The sequence below is a fragment of the Balaenoptera ricei genome, chromosome 3 (assembly GCF_028023285.1).
Source record: "Balaenoptera ricei isolate mBalRic1 chromosome 3, mBalRic1.hap2, whole genome shotgun sequence".
Taxonomy (NCBI): domain Eukaryota; kingdom Metazoa; phylum Chordata; class Mammalia; order Artiodactyla; family Balaenopteridae; genus Balaenoptera; species Balaenoptera ricei.
In genome coordinates this window covers 33,218,055-33,231,327 of record NC_082641.1, presented here as the reverse complement: position 1 = coordinate 33,231,327, position 13,273 = coordinate 33,218,055, and the positions used below count along the sequence as shown (strand labels likewise).

The window sequence follows — 13,273 nt, the reverse complement described above, 5'->3', positions numbered from 1 at the left end:
AAGCGGGATAAGGGCATATGGGATATCTCCCTATCGTCCACTCATCTTGCCATGAATCTAAAACTGCTCTAAGAAATAAGGTCTATTTTTAAAAGAAGAAAGAATCAAAAGGAATACCATAAAACATCCAACTGTTAAAGAAATATAAACATTGTAGTCACTTGATACCCATCATCACTATAGAATTTATATTCCATTGGATTTATTTTTAAAAGAGGCAAAATAATTATATTTTAAAGCATAAATATTTACAGCTTGCTGAGAAGTTATATCCTTTGCAGCTACTTAAACTTGAGGGAACATTTTAGATGTCCAACTAAAACTGTTCAAGGAGGCATAGTTTATCAACATTTTTTATAGATTAGACAAGCAGAAAAATCTGAAGACTACTACCCAAAAACATGCCATATACATTTCCACCTGCAGAATTTTGCACCCTCGTTCCTCCTGCCCTTCAGGCCCCATCCTTCAAAACTCAAATCAAATCCTACTCCTTCTAAAACCCTTTTTATGACCCTGCCATGGGGACCTCTTCCTCTTGGGAACTTTGTACATCACTTACCTGTACTACTCATTTGGCACATGCATATTCATCCTTGGACTATTGTTTGAAATTGGTAACTATATCCAACCCCTTACCTTGAATATAATTTTAATGAGATCAAGGACTGTATTAACTGTCTTAATATTACCCACTGTTTATTACAAACACTACACTACCCGTAGATATAGTACTCTTAAGAATTCATCACCATTATAAGCAAAGATTAATGTCCTTATTCACTGAATGCAAAGAGGTGCAAGGTCTCCGTTAATGAGATATATGGAAGACAAGTTCACTACAAAATAAAGAAAATGTACTTGAGGCCTTGTTTAAGAAACCAGCACAGATCATTTGTTTCCAGTATTCTATGTCTTTGTATTGAAGCCTTAGTAATATTTTTTAAACTATTTATTGCTCACATGTCTGTAGATGCAGGGCTGGGTGAAAAATTGAAGCCAAAATTTTAATCTCCCATCCAGGATAAGATATTTAAGAAAGTAAACTAGATATATAGTGTTTCTTTTTTCCTCTCTTTTTTATTCGAGTGACTAGGTCTAATTTTTGGCCCTTTATTAGAAATTAGGGGCATAGCATTTTTCATGAAAAGTATTTTTGGGGGAGCAAAAAAGTGAGGAGTTAATTCTGTTTATACAGTCAGCCTTGAGAAAGGTATTCCTCAATCAGTTCCTTAACTTGCCTTTCATTCAAGTTGAGCTATAATGTTTATTTTCTGTGTACATTCAAAGTTTATTAAGAATGTGCTGTTTATATAAAGATGTTTTTCAACTAACCAACTGGCAATAGGATACTCGTCCACTTATTTTTCTTGCATTAGCAATGGGTCTGCAGTAAGCCATCCACACCCTTTGACAAATTGCTCTTGAAACCAACAACCGGCTTTGTAATCCAGCTCATTGGAGTTAGGGATGTGGTCCAGAACAATGGAAGACTTTATGCTTTTGTGCCAAGCTAAGTTATAGATGTGAGGGGCGAACCTCCATTTGACCTCCCTGCCCTGGGGCCATTTATTCCGGATACAGTCTAGACAGCAATGACTATTTTGCCAATTAGTACTTCACAAAGAATGAACTGCTTCTTTTTCATACATTGGTTTTTGGCCTACAAATCAAAGTAAATACTTTTTAGGCTAAACAAGATTCCTATTTCTGAATTAAAGCTTGCCAAATAAAGATATTTTGCTGGGAGAAAAAAGTAGAACTTTTGAGAATGCCTTGCTGGATGATGACATTTTAGTGTTCCTCTTGTAAGTATAATAGGAGTAAAATAAGCCTGGAGGGAACAAGATTCTTGACAATCAATGAGACAGCTGGAGGGAAAGGTTTAAGTTTAAAGAGACTGGAGAGAGAAAGAGCCCCAACGTTGATTCACAGATTAAAAATTACATGCGTAACTTATACTGCTCCCCTGAGATGCTCTGTTCTCAAATAATTTAAAGCAGTGGTATTACACCATTGGCTTTTAGTTCACCAAGGGAGGCTAGCTAAGGGTTACATCAGTGGAGTTCCACTCTTGAAGCCAGATGGACCCTTGCTTCCTACTTACTGCATTTCTTTCATTGTGCTCAACGGTGCCCTAGTTGCCTAGAAGAGTTTATAAGACCTTCTTAATATGTACTTCCCGCCCAGGACACAGAGCAGAGGTGACCAGGCTCTTGTTTCTATTCCTGATTATATCCCATCATCACATGGGTGGTGGGGACATGAGCTGAAGCTCTCTTCCCCCAGTGACTGAGGGCTGCCTTGCATTAGCTCCTGGTGTCTCCACGCCTGATGTTACTCTGTTCACTCTCAGGATCAACGTCCTAGGGATGGATCCCCTCAGCACCCCTTTCAACAACGAGTACTACAATGGACTCTGTGATCGAGTTTGGGATGGCAACACCTTGACGTACTACCGCAGACCCTGGAACGTGGCTTCCCTGGTCTATGAAGTAAGTATCCTCAGAAGAAAACACATTGTTCAGCTTTAGCTGAAAAATTGTTTCCATAAGTTTCCTACTAAATAATATGAAAAATTCAGTAGAATGAAAATTTAATGTGAACGTAAGATTGACTTAAAGAAGAGGAGATGTAGCTTGGGTCTCTTTAGAAAATATGCAATCGTCTACAATCTTCAGTAACATGCACCCAGTGACAGAGTTTTGGCAAATACTTAAACTCTGTAAAAAGAATCATCTAAGGTTCTGATGAAACTAAAAATTAAATTAGTGCTGATTTAAGGACTGTGTACACTGCTTCCATGCTGTCGAGGCTCGGTTTTCACTAACCTACCAATGAACAACCATCTTTACATTTGTTTTCCTTCACTAGTCCCCCTTGTAAAACCTGCTTGACTAATGTGAGTGGCTGTAGTCACTCACCTCAAACCCCTCCAGTTCTAGTGAAACTATTTCTTAAAGTGATTTTTACTCTACAAAATGCTACCTCAAACCTACCACCTTTCTACAAGTCACCTAAATTCTCTAGAGCCATACACAAACTCTACCCCTCATTCAAAGGATTGATATTTATCACCTTTAGAGATATTTTGGGGGCTCTAAACAAGATATAATAAAGAATAATAATTAGCTTATTCTGAACCAGTAGCTACAATAATCTGTTTCTTTAATTGGTCCCATTGGTGACCCATAAAATTCACTTTATTCAGTCATTACAATGTCCTTCATTATCATTGTCACTCCCACCAGTTTGAAAAACATATATATTTTCAATAATTGTAGTTAATATTCCTTTTATTTCTAACAATGTTGTAAATCAAACCCTACCCACTGCAGCCTGAAGTGATCATGCTCTCCCATGAATGCTAAAGATTTAATGTCCCTACTTATTTGACTGGCATCTTTTTTCACATGTGACCACATTGTCATATTTTTGGTGCCTATAAGTCCAGAATAAAATCAGTTTCTCACAAATCGCAGGGAACATTTTGGATTATTGATCTTTCCCATCATGCCAGGTTAACCTCCTTTAAGTACATGTTTCTAGGGGAAGATTATCATCTTTCTAAGAAGAATTATACATGTTCTACTTTCTTCGAAAGAGTATGCCAAAGATAAGGGAACCTCTGTCATTGCTGATACAAGAAGTGTTATTGTTGTGTTGTTTTATTTTTTTAGTTCTCAGGTCTGTGCTGTAAGGTCTTCCTGTCCTTGTCACTGTCACCAGCCTCCTAGCTTCTCTGTAGGGTTAGTAACTGGTGTGAACCAAGAAGTGAAGGCTGGGGGCTTGCCTGGGACTGATCTTGAAGCTACATTTGGAGAGTAAGCATGCTGTTTTCCCTTATCTACAACCTTGGAAACAGATGTACTTCCACATTCAGAAGGGTTTGGATCTTACAAAGGTGATGTGGTGCTTACCCTGTATATTACTTACACCCCAGGTGGAGTTGGGAGCAGCACCTTAGAATCAAACACATTAATATATCTATGGCAAAATTAACCAATGTTCACACAAAGTGGAAGAAATGAAGACAATAACTTTTTATCAGTTCAGATCAGATTAAGGCCTTCAAATGAGTTTTGGCATCAAGCTTAGAAAAAAACCAACAGGGATTATGCACCTGAGTATTAATTTGGTGCCACCTGAGAAAGAGTGCTGATGGAGTTGGCTGGGGGCTTGTTAAAGTCCCCAGATCACACCCTTGGTGCTAGTAATGCTGATTTTCCCCTTATTCTAATCTATGGTCTTGGAAAATGAATAGCTGAACATAAAAGAATGTGCGTGAGCTTATTGAGTGGAAATCTCAATTTTGACTTCTTAGAGAGGGCTACTTTCTGCACTTTTTAATATTCAATGACATATTTTACCTACTTTTTCGTGTATGTTATTATTATAGTGCCTGAAGGCAAAGAATGCATATTTTTCTTCCTTATAGCTGTTACCAATACTCAACTCAATATATGTATAGGGTAGGTGCTCAACAACATTTTACTGGATGAATTAATTTTTTAAATCTTGTTTCAGTTACTTATTGGCAATCATTTACTGTCTTTCATTTTTTGAAAGAATTCTACGGACCTATCATTCCATGGGAAATATCCCTTGATAATGACACCTTACTCTGATACATTCACACTCCCTCAGTGCCTCTTGTTTCAAATGCGGCTCTGGCTCTAGAACACACTGCATAGGTTAGAATCCCAACTCTGCCCCAAACAGCAGTGAGATCTGGGCAAATTATTTATCCTCATCATGCCTCAGTTTCCTCATCTGTAAAACAGAAATAATAATGCCTACCTTGTAAAGATAAATGAGTCTATGTATGTGAAACATTCAGAAAGTTATTGGCACTAGCAAACACTTAATAAATATTTGCTATTCTTCACAGGGAACTCTCCTTAATGCTCTGTGGTGACCTAAATGGGAAGGAAATCCAAAAAAGAGGGGATATATGTATACATATAGCTGATTCACTTTGCTGCGCAGCAGAAACCAACACAACATTGTAAAGCAACTGTACTCCAATAAATAAAATATTTTCTATTCCTTTTTAGAATATAAGAACACTTAGCTATGGTAAAAGACTTAGCTATGGTTAAATGCATAATTAGTGGTTACATTCTAGGTGAAGGTTTACTGGCTGCTTTGTAAGTACTTTGTAAGTAATGATCAAGAACAACTGAAGCTTGCAATTATGGGGGGGAAAAGTGATGATTACATCTAGGAATTAGTTCCTTTTCACTTGTTTTTCTTTAGTCTTCTCTGCTTTTGTTGTTGAAAGTAACAACTTGTAAATCAGGTTTCAGGTTTTCATTATAATTCTCTTTAGATCTGGATCTCCATGAGAATGTAAGATTTTGTAGGTCAACAAAGGTTTGTAAAATGCACCTGGATTATAATCATCCTTTCCACCCCAAATCCTAACAAAACCCTAAATAACTTTTATATCATGTGGATTGCCAATAATTTCTTGCTATCTCTTAACTTCCTATATCTGTCCCACTCGAGTCACTCACATCTCCAGACACATCCTTAACCTTGTGTTCACCAGAACTATGCTGCCTCTGAAATCTGAAACATGTAACCCTTTGCCTCATCAGAACTATCCAGTGTCTCAGCTCTTATCCTCGTTTATGACCACTAACATACCTTTGGACCCCATCTAGACCCAGTTCAGGTGCATCTATTTTTCTTCTAATCTATCTTGCTCCTCTTATGTTCAGTTCTTTCCTCTAATCAATCCACATCCATTTTTGACCACCAGATAATATTATCAGTGTCCTGCTTTCTATTCCTTCTATAATCTAGAAAAACTCCTACTTTGGATGAACCCTATTACTTTTCTGCCTAAACTCATCCTGCTGGGCACTGTAGAGAAAATCATACTAATAATACAGGAACGGGTAGTTTTATAACCTCCACACAGCTCAGTAGGTCCACACGCCTCCCCGTAGTCTGTGCTCCTCCCCACCCTCTGCGGGGGCAGTTTAAAACTTTCAGCAACCTCCTCAAGTTCTTTACCTCACCATTCTGAGCACAGTAGATGGCAGGAGCTCCAACTGGACAGAGAATACCCAAGCCACAGGCAAGAATTTTCTTATTTTCTTTCAAAGTTGTACATTCTTATTTTTTTTCAAAGTTGTACTTGTGTACAAACTTATTTGACACAAAGTCTATTCTTACATCCTTCTGATCTGTCTCAGTAGAAAATATATCTTTCTACCCCATACTCTGGATCTCATGCCAAGTACCTTGCTTATTATTCTAAGTCTTAGGTCTACCTCTTTCTCTCTCATTTTCCACCCCGCCCTTAATATATAAATATCTTCAAGGTTCTCATTTAAAAACAAAAAACAAAAACATGAAAAGGACACCCTCATCTCTGCATACTCTTCTCATCTACACTTGCTCTCTCCATTTTTGTACTTCCCATGAATTCCCTAGCTGTATTAGTTTTCTAGGGCTGCCATAACAAAGTACCACAGGCTGGTTGGTTTAAACAACAGAAACTGATTTTTTTCACAATTCTGAAGGCTGGAAGTCTGAGATCAAGATGGTGGCAGGGTTGGTTTCCTCTAAGGCCTCTATCCTTGATTGTAGGTGGCTATCTCCCTTATCTCCACGTGGTCTTCCCTCCATGCCAGTCTGATCCTAATCTCTCCTTCTTATAAGGACACCAGTCACACTGGATTAGAGCTCACTCTAATGACCTCATTTTAACTCAGTCACCTTTTTAAAGATTCTATCTCTAAATGCCATCACATTTTGAGGTAATTGGGCTTAGGAACTTCAACACACGGATTTGGGGGGAACACAGTTCAGCCCGTAATACCAAACCTCTGTTATCTTGTTACTCAAACTGTTTTCGTCAAAGTCGGTCTTAAGATTCTTTTGAGCTCCCTTTACTGAGGACAGCCCTTAAATATTTCTGTTACCAGAGTTCCTACCTTGTTTTACTAATCTCTCTCTACATAGCCTCCTCGGGTGATTTCATCCCCTCCTGTGGCTTCAATTTTCACTTTCATCCTGATGACTTACAAATACTGCATTTCCAACCCAGGTCTCTCTCTGAACTGGATACCTGTGTAGTTTGTTGTCTGCAGACATCACACAGTTCACATATCCAAAGCTTATATCCCATCTTATTCCCAATTCTCTGTTCTTTGCTCTTGAATTCTCCACTTGGTAAATGAAACAATATCTTCCTAATAATCAAACTCAAAATATGGAAATCTTCCTAAAGATCTCCTCTACAGGTACATCTCCCTCAAAGCCCACAACATCCAATCAATCTCCAAGTTTCATTATTTTGTAAAGACTCTTAAATCTGTCTCTTCTTCACCACTCCCACTGCCATGCCCACTGCCTTAGGCTCCCATCATTTTCCATCTGGGCTACTATGTTTGTCCTCCTATCAGTTTGAGACCTCTGGTTTTGCTCAGTTTCAATTCATTCCACACACTTCAGTATGAAGATAAATGATAAATCTGATCTTATCACTCTGTTGCTTAAATTTGGTGATGTCTCCCTACAGCCTGCAGGATAATAATCAATCCCCTTGGCAGGGGGAAAAAGGTCATTCCTGATCTGGCTTTTGATTGCCACATTACCCTCAGCTTTCTCCCCTGAATCCTCCATTACATGCCTTTCCTGCAAATTAATGCAATAGCCTTTGCTTTCCTTTCTGTTCTGGTCTTTATTTTGCTGTATCATATATACCCTTAGTTGAATTTCTAGTCATTTTATTTACCATGGAATCCTGAGAAACTAACATCATAAAGCAGGCTAAATAAATGATTGCTGAATTAATAAATAAATGCATGCAGTATATTGACACTCTTCTTTCAAAAAGCAAATGCTTTTTTTCTTTTGTAATGAAGGGAAGAACCCATATTCAAGAAAACATATAATTGGAATCACCATTAAAGTTGACAGCAACTGAAAACAGAGGCTTAATAAACATTTCAACCACTCTTTCTGCTGTCAGCTTGAGCCCATTTAGAAAACCTGGCGGTGTACAGATAAAATTTATTATATACACAGTGATTTATTTATTACATATTGTTGTTCCCAAGGAATAAATAATACTGTGCCTATAGAAACTGCTATCTTGAAAGGAACTACAGCCTACACTGAACTTATATGAGTTCAAATTTGGAGTCATAGGCAGGGGTCAATTATGAAGGTGCTCATATGCCATACTAAGTAACTTGGGCATAATCCTGATCATGGTAATGGAGCCATTGAGGAGAGCAACGTGGTCATAGTTTCATTTTAAATCTTTGTGTTTTGTGGAGAAGAATTTTAAGGAGGCAATACCAGAGATAATAACAGAAGGAGGCTATTTTATGGTCCAAGAAGGAGATGATGAAAAATTGAACTGTGTCTATAATAGTAGAGGCTGAGAGGAAGAGATGAAATCCAGCTCAGTTTTGAGAACTAAGAGTTCAGTACAGAATTGGAGATAGTGGAGCATATGGTCAAGTGCCCAGTTCTGAATTAACTGGATTTGAATTCTGATAAGTTCCTTCACTTACCATCCATGTGACTCCAGGTAACTTATTTATCTTTCCTGAATCTCAGTTTCTTATCATAAAGTGGTATAATAACAGTACATACTTCGTAGGAATTTGGAAAGGTTAAATGCGTTAGTAAGTGCAAAGTGCTTAGAAGAGTGTCTAACACAAAATAAACTCACAATAGATGAAAAATATGGAGACCCCCAGTGGATGATAGGCCATCAGAGAAGACCTGAGAAGTGTGTGTGGTGTGTGTGTGTGTGTGTGTGTGTGTGTGTGCGCGCGCGTTGGAAGGGGGAGTGGGGGATCTACCAAAAGAAGAGTTAAATCCAAGAAGAAGATAATGATTGACATCTGGATGGAGTTATCTTGCCAAGAGTAGATTATATGTATGAATGTGAGGATGGAGCCTGAATTGGAGGCAGAGATTTAAGTACCATCAGCATAGAGAGGATCATTGAAGTCTTGATAGTGCTTGAGATCATCCAGGAGGTGCACAATGAGAGAGAAAAGAACATAGAGAATGGAGTCCTAGAACACACCAATATTGAAGATCTAGGCAGAGAAGATGATCTCTTGAAGATAGTTGTATTCATTATCTATTGCTAAATTTCAAATTACCCCAAAATTTAACGGCTAAAAGTTTAGGAATGTAGGTGTGGCTTGGCTAGGTACTTTAGCTGAGGATGACTCACAAGTTTGCAGGCAATCTGCTCTTTCCTGGTTCCTTCTCTCAATTAGTGAGAGATGGCTTTAATAATAATAGTAAATAGTATATGGTTTTATCCCTTATTTGTACATACAAAATCTTAGTGGCATCCTTAACAGTTTTCTCTTTACCTTTTATTCCCGCTTGCTCTCCAAGCCTCTTCAATTTGAACTTTGGAATGTGTGTTGAGGTGTTCTATCTCCTCTGCTCCCAGTGTCAGAGTAATGTTTATTTCTTTTCAAGAAGCATTAGTTGATAAATCCTTAAACAGGATAGATTTCACTAACCCCTATAATATGCCTGGCCTCCTGGAAGGTGTAAGTACCCTTGCCCTTCTCTCTGATTTCTGCTTCTCCAACATCTGTTTATTTGGTTCCCGTAAAGAAACTTGTTTCCATCTGTGTGTCTTCCTACTTTCTATAATCTTGCTTCTTGACCTCTCTTCAAAGACTTTTGCTCTTCTCTTCAAAACGATTCTACATATTGGTCCACCTCGGAATGCCTATCGTTGAGCTCAGACTTCTTTTTGATGGATGGATTTTTGGCTTTTCAATCCAGCTCTTGTCTTTAGGTTTTCTGAGGTGACCCCACCCTCACTGTTTCAGACTCTACTCACTACTACCATCCTAGCATTAGTGAAAGAGGACCATTCAACAACATTCTAATTGACACCCTGACCAACGTTCCCTTATACATGCAAGCAATCCTTCACACTGCTAAGTTGATCCCTGCCTAGAGCCAGTTCCTTTCTAACCAGTTCAGGTATAAGTGCAAGAGCCTACAAATTACGCCACTCCTATCCCACAGCCAATTAGAAGCCAGTGAGCTAAGAAGACCTTAGCCTTCTAGAAGAGTGAGGGAGAGGTGGTTTCCTGGTGCCATTTTGCTCAGCTTTGGCACTTCTCATCATGGAAGACTGAGTGGAATTGTCTTCATTTGCTTCTACTAGCCTTAGATTTCAAGGCAATAGAAATCTTATTCATTTTTCTTTCTTTTTTTTTTAATTGAAGTATAGTTGATGTACAATGTTGTGTTAGTTTCTGGTGTACAGCAAACTGAATCACCTTTATATATAGATATATATAGATAGATAGATATATATTTTTTTTTTTTTTTTTCAAGGCCATGTTCAGGGCAACATTTTCCATGAATGCGTTCTTCATTTTACCACTCAGAACCTGTCAAGCCCTCTTTGGCAGTGTAGCATAAGAATGAATAGCTCCACCCTGGAATCAGACTTCCTGGGTTTCATTGCTGGCTGGGCCACTTCCTAGCTGTATGATTGTATGATCTTGGACAAATTTTTTAACCTATCTTTTCTTATCTGTAAAATGGGGATAATTATAGAAATTACCTTAAAGGTAGGAAGTTAAATATTTATTCTACATAAAACACTTTGAACAGCTGCTGGCACAGAGTAAGCACTCAATACATATGAGTTACTATTGTTAGCTATATTGGATCTGCATATTAAATTTAATACATCTTGGGCTTCCCTGGTGGTGCAGTGGTTGAGAATCTGCCTGCCAATGCAGGGGACACGGGTTCGAGCCCTGGTCTGGGAAGATCCCATATGCCGCGGAGCAACTAGACCCGTGAACCACAACTACTGAGCCTGCGCGACTGGAGCCTGTGCTCCACTACAAGAGAGGCCGTGATAGTGAGAGGCCCGCGCACCGCGATGAAGAGTGGCCCCCGCTTGCCACAACTAGAGAAAGCCCTCGCACAGAAACAAAGACCCAACACAGCCATAAATAAATAAATTAATTAATTAATTTTTTTTAAAAAAGAGTTCATGGTTAAAGCAGGAGATATTCAAAGAAATAATTAATTAAAAAAAATTTAATACATCTTTATTATAATCTACTTTTTGCCAGGCACTTCACTAAGTGGTGAGGCCATGGAGGCGTGTGGGTAAGATGGATGTGGTCCCTGACTTCTTGGGGTTTACCATCTGAAGGTCTATTAAATAAGCCATTATAAAAGGGAAGCGTTTTTCATTTTGTTTTATTTTAAAAGAAGAGCCATGAGAGCTTATAGGAAACAGATTTGTTAATCTGTGGGATCAGGAAAGGTCTCCCTAAAGAAGTGATGGTTAAGCTGAGACTTGAAATAGAAGTAGGGATTCACCAGGCCAGGGGTATACAGTGTGTGTGTGTGTGTGTGAGTGTGTATAATGTCTGTATTAAGGGAGGATGGGGGAGGCTGGGGGATTAAGGAACATTCCAGAAAGTAAACGCAGCATAAGAGAGCCCTGTGGTGGGAAGAAGCATAGGCTGTGGAAACAGAAAGGAGACCAGAGGGCTGGAGTACAGTCAGGGAGAGATTAACTTGGAATAAGTCTAGTTTAGACTTTCTCTTAAAGGCAGTGGGAAGGTGAAAAGATTTTAAACAGGGAAGTGACATGGTTAGGCTACTCTTCCCTTTGCATTGAGCATTTTTCCCAGCATGCCTTTCTTTAACGAAAATTATATACATTTTAGTCTTTCCCATTAGATGGTGACTTTAGGTTTCTTGTCTTAGTCTGTTTGGGTTGCTATAACGAAATACCAGAGACCAGGTAGCTTAGAGACAACGAAATGTATTGCTCACAGCTCTGGAGGCTGGGCGTCTCAGATCAGAGCACCAGCAGGGTCGGGTGAGGGCCCTCTTCTGGGTTACAGACTTCTCGGTGTATCCTCACATGCTTGGCAGGGACTAGGGAGCTCTGTGGGGTCACTTTTATAAAAGCACGAATCTCTTCAAGAAGGCTCCTCCCAAAGGCCCCATCTCCTAATAGCATCCCATTGGGCATTAGGATTTTAACATATGGATTTAAGGGGCGACATAAACATTCAGACCACAGCATTCTTCATGCAGAACAGTCACCCAGTGCATGCTACGGAGTCCAGCCTGTGCCACTGACTGAAGAGATGAGGGTCTCTTTCCAGACAAGAGTTGCAGCCTGTTACAGAGGACTTCTGGAAAGAGAGTTTGTTGAGATTAACAGCCCTCCCGTGGATGCCTGACAATAACCAAGTTGGCAAAGAAAGTTTTTGTTTGTTTCTTTCTTTGTTTTATTGAAGTATAGCTGATTTACAATGTTGTGTTAGTTTCTGGTATACAGGAAGGTGATTCAGTTTTATTCTTTTTCAATTCTTTTCCATTATAGGTTATTACAAGATATTAAATATAGTTCCCTGTGCTATACAGTAATACCTCATTGATTATCTATTTTACATATAGTACTGTGTATCTGTTAATTCCAAGCTCCTAATTTATCCCTCCACCCTCCTTTCCTCTTTGGTAACTATAAGTTTGTTTTCTATGTCTGTGAGTCTGTTTCTGTTTTGTAAGTAAGTTCATTTGTTTTAATTGAAAGTTTTAATTTTTAACTAGGTTACTTAGTTTTTTTAATACAAAAATGAATGTGGTAAATAAATAAATAAATAAATAAAGTCCAAACCACATAAAAGATGATGCAAGAAAAAGCAAGCCTGGGCTTCCCTGGTGGCGCAGTGGTTGAGAATCCGCCTGCCAATGCAGGGGACACGGGTTCGAGCCCTGGTCCAGGAAGATCCCACATGCCACGGAGCAACTAAGCCCGTGCACCACAACTACTGAGCCTGCGCTCTAGAGCCCGTGCTCCGCAACACGAGAAGCCACTGCAATGGGAAGCCTGCGCACCACAGCGAAGAGTAGCCCCCCACTCACCGCAATTAGAGAAAGCCCACGCAGCAACAAAGACCCAACACAGCCAAAAATAAATAAATAAATTAATTAATTAAAAAAAAAAAAAAAAGCAAGCCTGCTGCCACTCCAGATATCCATTTACTCACAGTTCCCCTTACCCAGGGCAATCACTCCATGATTTGTCTATTTTTCCAGTAATTTCCCATGCATGTAAAGGCTTTTTTTTTTTTTAAGTAGGCAGTAGAGTGTAAATGTTAAGAGGCAGTTCAGGGCTCAAGTCCTGGCCTTTCTACTTATATTAATTAACATGTGTAAAATGCTCAAAACAGTGCCTGGTACATAAGGCTTCAGGAAGGCGTAACTTTATCAT

General features: G+C 39.0%; 1 protein-coding gene across 1 annotated transcript in view; it reads left to right on the top strand.

Annotated features, from left to right (window-relative positions):
- Positions 1-13,273, top strand: part of C9 (complement C9) — a 51,551-nt gene that overhangs the window by 19,698 nt on the left and 18,580 nt on the right. Inside the window, exon 5 of the mRNA XM_059919253.1 lies at positions 2,357-2,495. Coding sequence (XP_059775236.1) covers positions 2,357-2,495 — 139 coding nt within the window. The remainder of the gene's footprint in view (positions 1-2,356; positions 2,496-13,273) is intronic.